The following is a 12889-nucleotide window of genomic DNA, read 5'->3' as shown; positions in this document are numbered from 1 at the left end:
TCCGAGGCCGGCTGCCTGGGTTGGCTGCTGTTTGTGTGGCTTGTGACACAGCCGCGATGTGACACAGAGGCGGCGGCAGCAGGCGTCCTTGGCTCCCTTTCCCCGGGACTGCGGAGTTGGTTTCCCTACGGCCTCCTTTCGGGGCTGCACAGGCGTTCAGAGGTGAAAGGTCACAGACATGGCGCTGGCCGCCCGTCTCCTGCCTCTGCCCGGCCGGGCCACCCGACTCCGGACTCTCGGTGCCGCCGAGGTGAGGCTGTCGCTGGCTGAGTTTTGCTGCTTGTGCCGCCGCCGCCTGGGCTCAAGCGCGGCCGCGATCCCTCTCTGTACTTGGGTCCTGTCGAGCTCTGCGCTGTGCTCCTGGGGTCCCCGGAGGCTTCTGCTCCTCCGGGCAGAGCTCCCTCCGTCCCTCGCTTCCTTACCCGCTGCTCCCAGCCGCAGCTACAGCACCGAGGAGCAGCCCCAGCAGCGCCAGAAAACCAGGATGATTATTCTGGGCTTCTCCAACCCCATCAACTGGGTCCGGACTCGAATTTACGCCTTCTTTATCTGGGCCTATTTCGACAAGGACTTCAGCATCGCTGAGTTCTCGGAGGGGGCGAAGCAGGTTGGTTGGCTTCCCCTGACCTGGGCACCTCATGCGTTTCCGCCCTGACATGCTCAAGATTTTAGCTGTGAACGACTTCGTTGCAGCCCGAGTTACCAAACGATGGTAGGGACCCAGACACCGAAGGTTTCAGCCTCTTCTTGACGTTAATAAGCAGCTAGGTGTGTTTGCGTGGTCGTCAAGAAGGAGTGGCTCGGTTAACACACCAGACTGTGTGTGCGTGCCTCTTTAAAGGACGGAAGGCTATTTTAATTTTCCCTTCAGCTTTCTTGGTCAGTTCCTGGCATTTCAGAGAACGATTGACGGACAACAAAGGGAAAAGTCATAGTTTATCCCCCAGTTCATATTGCCAAAGACCAAAAATCATTAAGCATAATTTAATAGCACTGACCATAATTAACTATATGATGGTATTTATACTTTTACTCCTGACCTATTTCAGAGTTTCTTTCATCTCGTAGCCATAGATAACGAACTCCCATGTGATACATTAGTTAGAAATTAGTGTTTTCAACTTCCTGTAATCAGTGTCAGCGTTAACTTTAGTGTCCTTGAATCAACTCTTGGCTAGTACGTGTGTTTACACAAAAAATAAAAAGGAGCCAGCTTAAGTAATATTGCCCACTCCAACATTCGGATGAAGGATACATTTGCTAGTCAGTGTGCTGTGTCCATTGTGCGCGTAGAGGTACATCGGTGTGACCCTACACTCTGCAGTGCCCACGTGTGAGTCTACCTGATCGTCTGGGCACAACTGCACTAGTGCATGCGTGTGTCAGGGATGGAAATCCTCATATAATGTGAAATTGAAAGACCCTCTCGTCTAATCCTCTTTTAGACACGATGAAATCAGGTTTTTAAATTTAGTGTGCTTGTCACCACACTGAAAGAGCTCACTGGTTAAAGAACGCAGACCACTTTTCCAGAGATCCCAGGTTCCATTCCCAGCACCCACGTGGCAGCTCACAACTGTCTGTAACTCTAGCTCCAGGGAATCTCACCCTATCCTCCAGCCTCAGAAGATACACTGTGCTCACATGGTACACAGACGTACATGCAGGCAAAGTATTCACATACATCAGCGTTTTAATGGGTAACATATAATCTAGGCAAGTGTTTATCATGAGATAGGGGAATACATATTCTAATGAACCCATTAGTTGTTCTTACAGTAAAATAACTTTGTCTTCCTAACTACCTTTGAGCCATGCACTGTTTCTTAGAGCTTGCTTGTACAGTTATTGAGTGCTTTCAGTGAAAAAGAAGGCTGTTTCCAGAAATACCTTGAGGTAGACATTCCCATGTCTGAGATCTTGCAGGGTAGCCTCATGATTATTAATGTTTAGGGCAGTTTCTTAGGTATGATTTTGAGCACACAGACTAGAGATGAGGGTTTTGTGTAGTGAGGATAGTCCCTTTTGTCCATAGTTCCAACCATATTGCACACACATTAGAGATGAAATTTGCATAGTGATAGTCCCTTCATCCATAGTTCCAGTCATATTGCACACAAATTAGAGATGAGGTTTGCATAGTGATGATGGTCCCTTTTGTCCATAGTTCCAGTCATATTACAAGTGAGAACTTAGCAAGCATTGTAAGACCCCTGGCCCTGAGGACCTTTAGTGTTCAGGGAGACCCTGAGTCCATTTGTACACGTGCATTTTCTGGGCATCATCTGCATTGATTGTAGTTGTTTACTAAGTGTTACAGTGGAGGACCACAGACTGCATAGCTTAAGCAGAAGTGTTTCAGTATCTCAGCAGAAGCTTTGCCTGCTCCCGAGCCCCTACGTGTGTTTTTGTCCTAGCACCTCTACACATTTCCTCCTGTCATGGATACCAGTGGTCCAGGATTAGGACCTACTGAGCGTGAGCCCCCTCATTTTTTATCCAGTCATGTCTTTAAGGGGTTGTCACCAGATGGAGTCACAATCCCAGGGATAATTTTGTGCTTCAGCATAAGCGTGACAGAGAGGACAGCTGAACCAGTAATACTATACGGTGCTTCTAATGCCCACTCTTCTTGCCCTCTGGTAATTCCTGATATTGTCCTCTCGGCATACTGAGGGCTCCTGAAATACAAGCAGAATCAGAATGCGCCAACTTCCCTCATTGCCGGGAGTGTACAGAGTGTGCTTTCTCTTCCTGCCTTAAATCAAGACCTCACAGTTGATGCTGAGGTTCCCTGGCAGAGATGAGAGACTGGTTCTTCTCCCCCCCTTCCCCTAACCTATGTTATATCTCTTGTCCAGGGGTTCTGTCTATTGTTCAGCTCTCTGCACTTCCAGCCTAGACTATAGAGTGCCCTACTTTCTCATCATTGTCTATAAATGATTAAGAGGTAGATCATAGTTACTTACATCATCATTTTAAAAACACAGTAATTTTTAATTGAGATATCTGCTATATATATGTATATGTGTGTGTGTGTGTGTGTGTGTGTGTGTGTGTATGCGCCACACACTGTCATTTCCCAGGACGTAAAAAATGGGTTCATAATTAGTAGTTTGTTGACTTGAGGTTTTCTGTCCTGCCCATTCCTGCAGCTGTTAAGTCCCAAAGAATCACACAGAGGTCTACATTAGTTATAAACTGATTGGCCCAGTAGCTCAGGCTTCTTCTTAATTAATTCTTATAACTTATATTAGCCCATAATTCTTGTCTGAGTTAGCCACGTGGTTTGGCACCTTATTTGGCGAGGCAGTCACATCTTTCTCTGCGTCTGCAGAATGAATCTTCCCAGAATTCTCGTTGCCCTGCCTCTGCTTCCTGCCTGGCTACTGGCCAGTCAGCATTTATTTAAAACACAAGTGACAGGGTACAGACCCTCGTCCCACAGCAGTAGTGAGCTCATTTGCAACTATGTCTGTGGCCATGCCATCTGGAAAATAGTCACCTTACAATAGCAGCCAGACCCAACGTTACTGCAATAGTTACCAGAGAGCAAATCTTTGTTACAGTAATCACTTAAGTATGTATGTTGTATGGTATTTTATATGATTTTTTGAAATAATTGTCATCTTTACCCTTCTGTTTTTTTTTCAAGGCTTTTGCTCATGTATCTAAGTTGCTGTCACAGTGTAAATTTGATCTATTGGAAGAACTTGTAACCAAAGAGGTAAAGTTACCTTTTAATTTAAAAAGTGTATGATTCTCGCAATAGAATGATACATAGTCTCACATTCTATCAGTAATTATTGAGTTGAATAGCTTTTATTCTTGAGGATGAGTAGATAAGGCAGAACATTTTAAAATAGGTTTTGGAGAATTCCATGATAAATACCACTTTTTTTTTTTTTTGATAAATACCACTTTTTAAAATGCTCTAAAAACTTAAATGGATAAACTTCTGGTTTTTTTTTTCCCACTCAGGTGCTTCAGGTATTAAAAGAAAAGGTCACCTCGCTGTCTGATAACCGTAAAAGTGCCCTTGCTGCCGATGTCGATGATATTGTCTACACGTCAGCAGGAGACATCTCTATCTACTATGACGAGAAAGGTAACGCTGGCCGAGACAACTTTATGACCATCAATTGTTCAAGTAAACCGAAACAGTGGGTGCCACAGGACAGGGGAGTTAGGTCTGTGTGAGCAGACGCTTGTAGCCCTTCAAAGTCTGTATCACTTTTCTAGTTTGTAGAACCAACCATGTATACATAATAAATGAAGAAATAGGCGTTTTAAAAGAAAGAAAAACTATACCATATTTGCTGTTTAAATACCTAACTCTGGAAAGAGTTAGTCCCTGGTAGCAGGTTCTGGCTAGATCTCTGCCTGGTTACTAGTGTTTACTATACAGTAGGAAAGCCCAGGGCCAGGTGTGATGGCTCACACCTTTAATCCCAGCAGAGGTGGTGGGAGGATCTCTGAGTTGAAAGCCAGGCAGGATTACATAGACCCTATCTCAAAAACAAAAAAAAAGAGAATTCTCACATATGTTGATGAAAATAGTTTGTTTAGAATAGGCTGCTCCCAGCCAGGCAGCGACACACACCTTTAATCCTAGCACCCAGGAGACAGAGGCAGGTGGATCTCTGTGAGTTCAAGGCCAGCCTAGTCTATAAGAACTAGTTCCAGGACATGCACAAAAGAAACCCTGTCTCAAAAACAAAAAAAAAAACAGGTTGCTCCATGTTTCAAATAAAAATATTTATATATTGGATTTCCTAAAGTGTAGAAAACACTTGAGTATTTTACATTTCTAGCTGTGTGTTATAAGGAAGGAATAAAGTATAAAACAAAACCAAAACAGCATCAGAAGATAAAGACGGGTAAGATTATAAAACTCCCAGATTGAATTAGGCAACAGTGGCAAAGCTGGAAGAACTCTGGTGCTTATCTGGTTCTCTTCCTTTTCCAGTACATGAATTTTCCAATAGCACACCCAAAAGTTCATTGACTCATCGGTCCAATTACAGATTTCCTATGTATGCATCCCAAGGCAGGCACACGGAGGGATAACCTCTGCTCATACCCTTTCAGGCAGTGACAGCACGGACCTTTCATAGATAAACTCGCATGCAGATTGATTGGAAATACGTGGAAAGGTATCTGGGGTGATATTTTATCCTTCCTGACATTTCAGACTCCATGTTAGCACCCTTGTTAACCGAGTTACACAGACGCTGTGAGACTTAGTCAAAGAACAGAGGCCTTTGGAACAGTTGAAGTCGGGATAGCACTGTAGGTGTTGGGTGGGGCAGGCATTTGCCTTAAGATTCCTTTATTTTAGGAAGTGGTGTGAGTTGAGAATGATCCGTCTGCTTCACTCAGTCAAGCACGTAATTAGCAGACAGTAGATTGGTTATTGAAATGCAGAGAGGACACAAGAAAAAGAAAATGGCATTTACTCACACATCTGGAGTTATCTGGAGGACGCACAAAGGCTGATCTGCCTGTTTCTGATTTTGTTATGGCTACGAAGTTGATAGATTATTCTGATTTGTATGTGTGCTTGTGTGTGTGTGTGTTTTCTCTCTAAGGAAGGAAGTTCGTTAACATCCTGATGTGCTTTTGGTATCTGACTAGTGCCGACATCCCCAGTGAGTCTTTAAGTGGAGCCAGTGTGTTCCAGGTGAAGCTGGGGGATCAGAACGTGGAGACTAAACAGCTGCTTAGCGCCAGCTATGAGTAAGTACGGCCGTGCACGTCGTTCCCACTGCAGAAAATGGACATTAAATACTTGTTTAATTTAAATCTATTAATCACCTCCTTTAAAATGCCTGTTTATAGTTAAGATCTGTGTCATCAGTACTAAATTTTGTCTCTTGTAATATTCCTTCTAAGACCAACGTTGCTCAAAAATGCTAAGACTGGGGCCTGGAGAGACTGTGGTTAGGGCACACACTGCTCGTGCAGAGGACCCAGGTGCAGGTCCTGGCCTCACAACCGCGTGTGGTCCACTCAGGGGAGCTGATGTCTCTGGCCTCCGTGAGCACCCTCATCCACATGCACACACTCACACACAGACACATACACACATACTTCAGAATAAAATAAATCTTTTTAAACCTGATGCTTGAAAGATTGTTTTAATGTATAGGAACTGAACCAAATTCCACTATTTTCCACTAAATTGAAAACAGTATGGGTTAAACAGTCTTTTCCTATATGCTGATATTTAAAGTGACTTTGCATACCCAGAGCCCAGTTTGCTTCTGCTCACTTTAGCATGTACTTTAGTGAGTATTTAATAACAAGATCCAGGCTTGTCAGGGCTGGTGCATGTTGAATATAGAACAGACCATTAGGAATGCGGAATTAAGACTGCACTTGAGTACTGTGGGATTGTTCTGACTAAATTAAGAGTGAACATTTTAATTGTGACTTATCATTAACCATTACATTAGCTTCTTCTTAAATACTGCTTTTAATCCATGCTTGCGAGTTGTTTTTAAACGTTTGAGTTGATGGAAGATGGCAGTATTTGTTCTGTTTTTCCTAGATTTCAGAGAGAATTCACACAGGGAGTAAAGCCCGACTGGACGATTGCACGGATCGAACACTCGAAGCTGCTGGAATAATCTTTCTGGAAAAAAATCAGGGTGTGAACTCTTAATGATTGCTGTGGAAACTAAAGAAGAGATGTTTCTGGATCATTTGAGTTTCACTTAATTAAGTCTGTGGATTTTGTATTTGGAAATATTTCTTGCAGTATATAGACATGAGACAATAAATCATTTTCCACAGATTGGTAGCGTTCTTTAAAGGGGGTCAAAGTAAAACACAGAACTGCAGCTCCACATTGGTGTCATGTTCATTGTCATGCTAATGTCACATATGTGCACATGTAAACATAACTGCAGCTCCACATTGGTGTCATGTTCGTTGTCATGCTAATGTCACATGTGCACATGTAAACACAACTGCAGCACCACATCGTCGTGTTCATTGTCATGCTAATGTCACATATGTACACATGTAAACATAACTGCAGCGCCACATTGTTGTGTTCATTGTCGTGCTAATGTCACATATGTACACATGTAAACATAGCTGCAGCACCACATTGTTGTGTTCATTGTCGTGCTAATGTCACATATGTGCACATGTAAACATAACTGCAGCACCACATTGGTGGTGTTCTAATGTTTTATATGTACATTTGTCACAGACCAATTTTGTAGACATGAATTATTGGAACTACTTACATGTCTCTAAATTAACAATCCAGGCTTCTGTAAGATTTTAGGTCTAATCCCTATCCAGATTGACCTCCGCAGAACATCCGTGTTCGTTCACTGTTCACCACGGTGACGAAATGGAGCCAGCCCAGATGTCCACCCACACGAGTACATGAAGAGAACGCGGTACCTACACACGAGTATGTGAAGAACATACCGTGGGATTTTATTCGGCTGTAACGAAGAATGAATTCACGGCACTTGAGAGAAAATGAATGGAACTGGACGTCGTCTCGTGAAATAAGACTCAGATTAAAAACGCATCTTTTATATGCGGAGTCAAGGTTTAAATCTGTGTGTGTTGGTAGACCATGGAAGTAGAAAGGGTAGTAAAAGGGGGGAGGAGGATAATAGAACACACGTGATACACACTTAATAGTAGAACACACACGATACAGGATATCAAACTGAAAGGGAGGTTTAAGATGGTGAAAGAAGAGGGCTGGAGAGGGTACAGGAGGGTAGGGGCAGAGATGAGTATGGATAGAGTGAATTGTGTGTGTGCACGCACGCATGTGTATACGTGTGTATCTGCATGTATGTGTGTGTGTGTGGTGTGTGTGTGTCTATGTATGTGCATGTGTGTAACTCAGTACTTGGTATGGTATAACATTAATTTACAACAATGAACCAAACATCCCCTAGGGAACTTGAAACCTAGGAGCGCAGAGTCCTGGGTGGAGCAGTGTTCCAGCCAGTGCACGGAGACAGTCTTACATGCTTGGCTTTGAACTAAAGGCTAAAGGCTGGGGTAGGGAGACAAAAAAAAGAAAAATAGCTACGGGTTTTCCTAATCGATGAAAACCATAAACCAACAGAGCTAGGAACTTCAGCAAGCACGGTAACACGTTGTTAATTCTTTTTCTATTATTTCTTAGGTTATGATGTCATTGTTTCTTCCTCCCCTCTGTCCCTTTTGAACTTTTCCCATTTGCCCCTCCTTGCTCAAATTCACAGCCTGTTTTTCATTGATTTTTGCAGTCTGTATAATGTTACTTGTATGTATGTTTCCAGGACTGACCACTAGGCACTGGGCAATGGATTGAGAGGCTTTTCCTTGGGGAAGGCTGTTTCTCCCGTTCAGCGTTTCTCAGCTGCTTGTACATTTTAAAAAGCAATCTCATCTGGTTTATCAATGACACCATCAGAAACCAGGCAATACTGCAGAAACATCCGGAATGCAGGAGCTAAGGGTTGGGGAGCGGATATTCCATACACACCCCAAGCTGGAAGTGAATACCAGCTTCTCTCCTGCTGCAGGGGGGATAAGGGGTGACACCTTTAAACACTGGCACACAGTGCTACCTTTATAAATAGTGGAGCTGACCGAAGGCTTTCGGAGGGAAACTAAGAACAAATGTGTTACTAACAGACACGTTTCCTAAGAACTGCTGTGGACCACTGGACAAAATGAGTTCAGAAATTGAACCAAACACACTTTAGCCGACTGATTTTACAACGGTATCAACGTCATTCAGTAAGGAAAAGAATTTTTTTCAACAAATGGAACAATTGATGTTCCTACAGGAAAGGAGATTAAACTCTTGGTTCACAATTTTGGGGCAAAGTTCAGATTAAAAAAAAAATGGATGATGATAGACTTAAAAGCTGTCCAGGGGCAGTTTATATAGAGATAGCCACGCCCCAGCCAAACCCACCAGAAACCACTCTCCTGCCATCAGGAACTCCTGAAGGTCTCGTGCTCAGAGCAGCTGTAGGCACTCAGATCAGTGGAAAACAAGTTGTTTACAAGAAATTCAGGATCTGGGGGTTCACAGCTCCCAACAACACCCAGTGATGGCCTTCTTAGAGGACCTTTCTGTCTAGAGGGACAGAAGCAACCAGGTGAATGTGCTTCCTTGACAAACCACCAGGCAGTCACGCGGGGTCCACCCAATGACCTTATTCAAGGCCCTCCCTCCAAACACCAAACACTACAGGTCAAATCTCTTAAACTACAATAGGGATCAGGTTTCTGTACAATGAATGCTCAGACCACATGCCAAACAACAAGACCGCTGATACTAACCGTTGAAGACCTGGAGTAATTGGAGTTCTTGTACATTGCTAATAAATAGACAAAAAAAGGGGGCTGGAGAGATGGTTCAGCGGTTAAGAGCATTGCCTGCTCTTCCAAAGGCCCTGAGTTCAATTCCCAGCAACCACATGGTGACTTACATCTGTATGATGTCTGGTGCCCTCTTCTGGTCTGCAGGCATACACTCAGAAAGAATATTGTATACATAATAAATAAATAAATTTATTATTATTACAAAAAAATTAGTGCAGGCACTTTGGAAGAGAGTTTGGCAGCTTCTTATAAATTAAATACAGACTTACCGTATGGTCTGCAGTAGAGAAGTCTTCCTGTGGATTCGTCTACTAAGCATTCGATCTCTGGTTGGTGATAACTGTAAAGCTATGGAACAAATGTTTGAAAATGGTTGTTCAGCTTCCCACTCTGGCTACCGGCTGCCATGTCCCCTGCCCTTGCCATTATGAACTCTCCCTCTGGAACTGTGAGCCAGAATAAACTCCCGTGTAAGTTTCTTGGCCAGAGTGTTTCACGACAACAATGAGAAACAGTGCAGGGTCCCTCAGTTCTATCCTCAGATGTTTACCCAAGAAAAGTGAAAACCAACTCTCTTCTTCATAATTATTCGTACAGGGTTTTTGTTTGTTCGGTTTGTTTTGTTTTTCTTATTGCCTCCAAACTGGGAAGGCCTGAAGTATACAGCAAATGCGAATCCAATATCTGCTCATTTTAACTGTTTGATTGTAATGGCAACCCAGTGGGTGCTTGGGACTGTGAAACCAGAGAAGGGGTGCAGGGGCAAGTGTGGAGCTGTGATTTTAATGTATCCAAAGCAGGTTTGGGGGTGCAATAAAAAGGGTGTATATCAGCTAGTGGTGGTTACGTGGCTCGTCAAAGTCAGCCTAAAATGGGAGAATTGTGCTATGTTGTTTGTGTTTGTGCAAATTATAACTTTATATATATATGTTTATAGAAAGCGTTTTATACAAACTAAGGTGAAAAGATCCTATTTTTGTAAAGTATTAAAAACCTAATCCGTATTCCCTCTAAACTCAGAACTGGTCTTCATGCGATTGCACTTACTACATCACAGACGAACTCGATGAAATGGAGGTGGTAACAGCTAAGCTAAGCTAAAGTGGGCAGGACTGAGAATCTCAGCCCGCCATCACTCCCTGTCAAGCTTTGAGGTGCATCCCCAAAGGTTTCAAAATGGATGAGGACAGCGAGTTTCAGCCACGGATTCCGACAACTGACAGATGTCAATTATACTTCATAAAGCCGGGGGCAGGGGAATGGCTGGTGCCTAAATCGTGGTCTTTGTAATTTCAACGAAATAAGGAATTCTTTAGGATCAGTAAATTCCTACTGTGCAGAAAATGTTACCCGAGATATATTTTTGTATGAGAAAAACACCATCAAGCATACCTAGAATATCGTTCAAAGGACAAAGAAGCCAACGTGAAAAGGACACACGACTTAAGATGGGCCAGTGTGGGCGTCCGTGAGATGGGGTCTCAGACCACAACACAACAGTCATCTGTTTCTTTCAAATACAAGAACATTTTTTGAATAATTGGGACAGCATTAGGTGTTTAATTCTTTATAAAATTGATCAGGATTAAAAAGCATTTGTGGTGGTTAATATTGCCGGGTACTTGGTAAGATCTGGGATCACACCATGACGAGACTCTGGGAACATTTGTGAGGGAATTTCTAGCGTAGATTCGTGAAGGTGAGACTATTCCCTGGGCTGGGGTCCTAGGCTTCCTAATGTTTTAAATAAATGTAGTATCAATTATAGTTATTATTCATATTGATGCTTACATATTCCCCAGTTTTCCGGGGGAGGCTGGAACCTCTCTGTAAACACATTAAATGTTGATGTGATCTGATACTGGGTTTTTTTGTTTGTGGTTCTATGTTTTCTGGCATAAAAACACGCTCCACAGTATTCTTTTCCTTCTGTCACAGACTTGGAATAGGGGATTTCTCTAATGAATCTGAGATTCTCTTCAGTGTGGGAAAATTTCAGAACAGAGATAAACACATCTCAGTGCCGTTTAGTCTTTGAAGTCTAAGAGAAGAAAAGCTCACAGGGATAGCAAAATGGGGACGAAAGATGCTATTTCTGTTAACTTGGTTTAGAATAACCCTGCCCCCATGGTTACCTGTACTCTGGTCCTAATTTTATCTCCCATGGTCTATTTAACTGAGAGGCAGGAACTTGCAAACCGCTGTAGTCCCAGGTCCTACAGAGTAGAAATCTGTCGATATTAGTTGAACGTATAAATTGTGACGCTCGCTTTCTTGAACGTCCTCGTTCACACAAGATAAATAATTTCCCTCTTCCTCTTGCTTTGGCATCCTAGAAAACCAGATGGGATTCCTAAAATTATCCACAGTCCTTTCTCAAGGAGGATAGGGTATTGGACATGCACATTGTACTGTGACGGGCAATAAATGTCATTTATTCCAAGTACCCACAAGGTGGAGCTCACTGTGTGTGGAATCCAAATGTTAGCACTGGCGCTAAATTTGGTAGGTTCCAAAGTCATTGAAGATGACACTTGCCTTTAATCCCAGCACTTGGGAGGCAGAGGCAGGTGGATCCCTATGAGTTTGAGGCCAGCCTGGTTTACAGAGTGCGTTCCAGGACAGTCAAGGCGACACAGTGAAATCCTGTCTTGAAAAACAGAACAAAACAAAAACACAAAGAAAAAAGATAGTCAGCCCAAACAAGGCTTAACCTTCCTTAGCCTTCACCTGCATCTCTGTAGCAATTATCCAATTATGTATGACTGTGAAGTCCAGCTTCCACCATTGCGATGAGACCTTCTTTGGGGATCAAAGACAGACGCCATTCCGGTTGAGCGTGTTGGTTAGCACCCTTTTTACGAAAGGAAAGTACTTCGCTGAATTACTCTGCTGTGTCCATGCGACATGAAGAGGTCCCTTTTCCCAACAGTAGGAGGCAGCATTGTCTTATAATAGCCTCCATGCCTACAGTACTCTAGGGTCTTCCCCTCTGTATTTCCAACAACCCTTACCGAGGAGTCCTTGTTATCTTCGTTTTACAGATGGGAAAATGGGGGGGGGGGCATCAAGTGATCTATAAACTTGTCTAGGTTTGTGCCATTGGTAAAGTCTGGGCTTCAAACCAGGCCACGGGCTGTGGGGCACAGTGCTAACGGGAGGGGGCACCGCTGGGAGAGTATTTGCCTGCTTGCTAGTACAGAGACCGGGAAACAGCCAGGCTCCCCAACCCATGCGGCCACTCGGAGTGATCGCGCCCACTTTCCTGTCTAAGCCTTGGCTAGCGCTCTCGGCCCTCGTTATAACAGTAACAAGCAGGACTGGATCGGGGTTAAACACCGCGGCACAGGTGAAAATACTTAGCTGGTTTCTGGCACGCGGCTCGTTTTGAATTCGTCTTCCTTCCTCTCCACGTGGCTCCAAAGCCCCGAGCACTGAAAGCAGATCCTAAAGACCTTGGTCAGACAGGTCCGTTGGGAAATCTAACCTTCAAGCAATCTGTACTTCACTGTTAGGGTTCAGAGCC

The 12889-nt window shown here is 43.6% G+C and overlaps 1 protein-coding gene across 2 annotated transcripts; it reads left to right on the top strand.

Annotated features, from left to right (window-relative positions):
• Nucleotide 1: 1 nt before the first annotated feature.
• Nucleotides 2–6797, top strand: Maip1 (matrix AAA peptidase interacting protein 1). 2 transcript variants are annotated; one of them, XR_007594784.1, is made up of 5 exons: nucleotides 2–607; nucleotides 3656–3727; nucleotides 3982–4108; nucleotides 5638–5739; nucleotides 6554–6797. XR_007594784.1 is itself a non-coding variant. In XM_050159180.1 (5 exons), exons 1-5 carry the CDS (start codon nucleotides 179–181, stop codon nucleotides 6630–6632), a joined length of 855 nt encoding a protein of 284 aa, XP_050015137.1. In that variant the 5' UTR covers nucleotides 2–178; the 3' UTR covers nucleotides 6633–6797. The 2 variants fall into 2 exon arrangements, 1 of the variants encoding a protein (XP_050015137.1); XM_050159180.1 differs by having other exon boundaries at nucleotides 5592–5739.
• The last annotated feature ends 6092 nt before the right edge of the window (nucleotides 6798–12889 follow it).

Source organism: Alexandromys fortis, unplaced genomic scaffold, assembly GCF_014885135.2.
Source record: "Alexandromys fortis isolate MF-2015 unplaced genomic scaffold, M_Fortis_MF-2015_v1.1 scaffold_65, whole genome shotgun sequence".
Lineage (NCBI taxonomy): Eukaryota > Metazoa > Chordata > Mammalia > Rodentia > Cricetidae > Alexandromys > Alexandromys fortis.
Note: the sequence above shows the minus strand (reverse complement) of the source record. Positions and strands in the feature narration are given on the sequence as shown.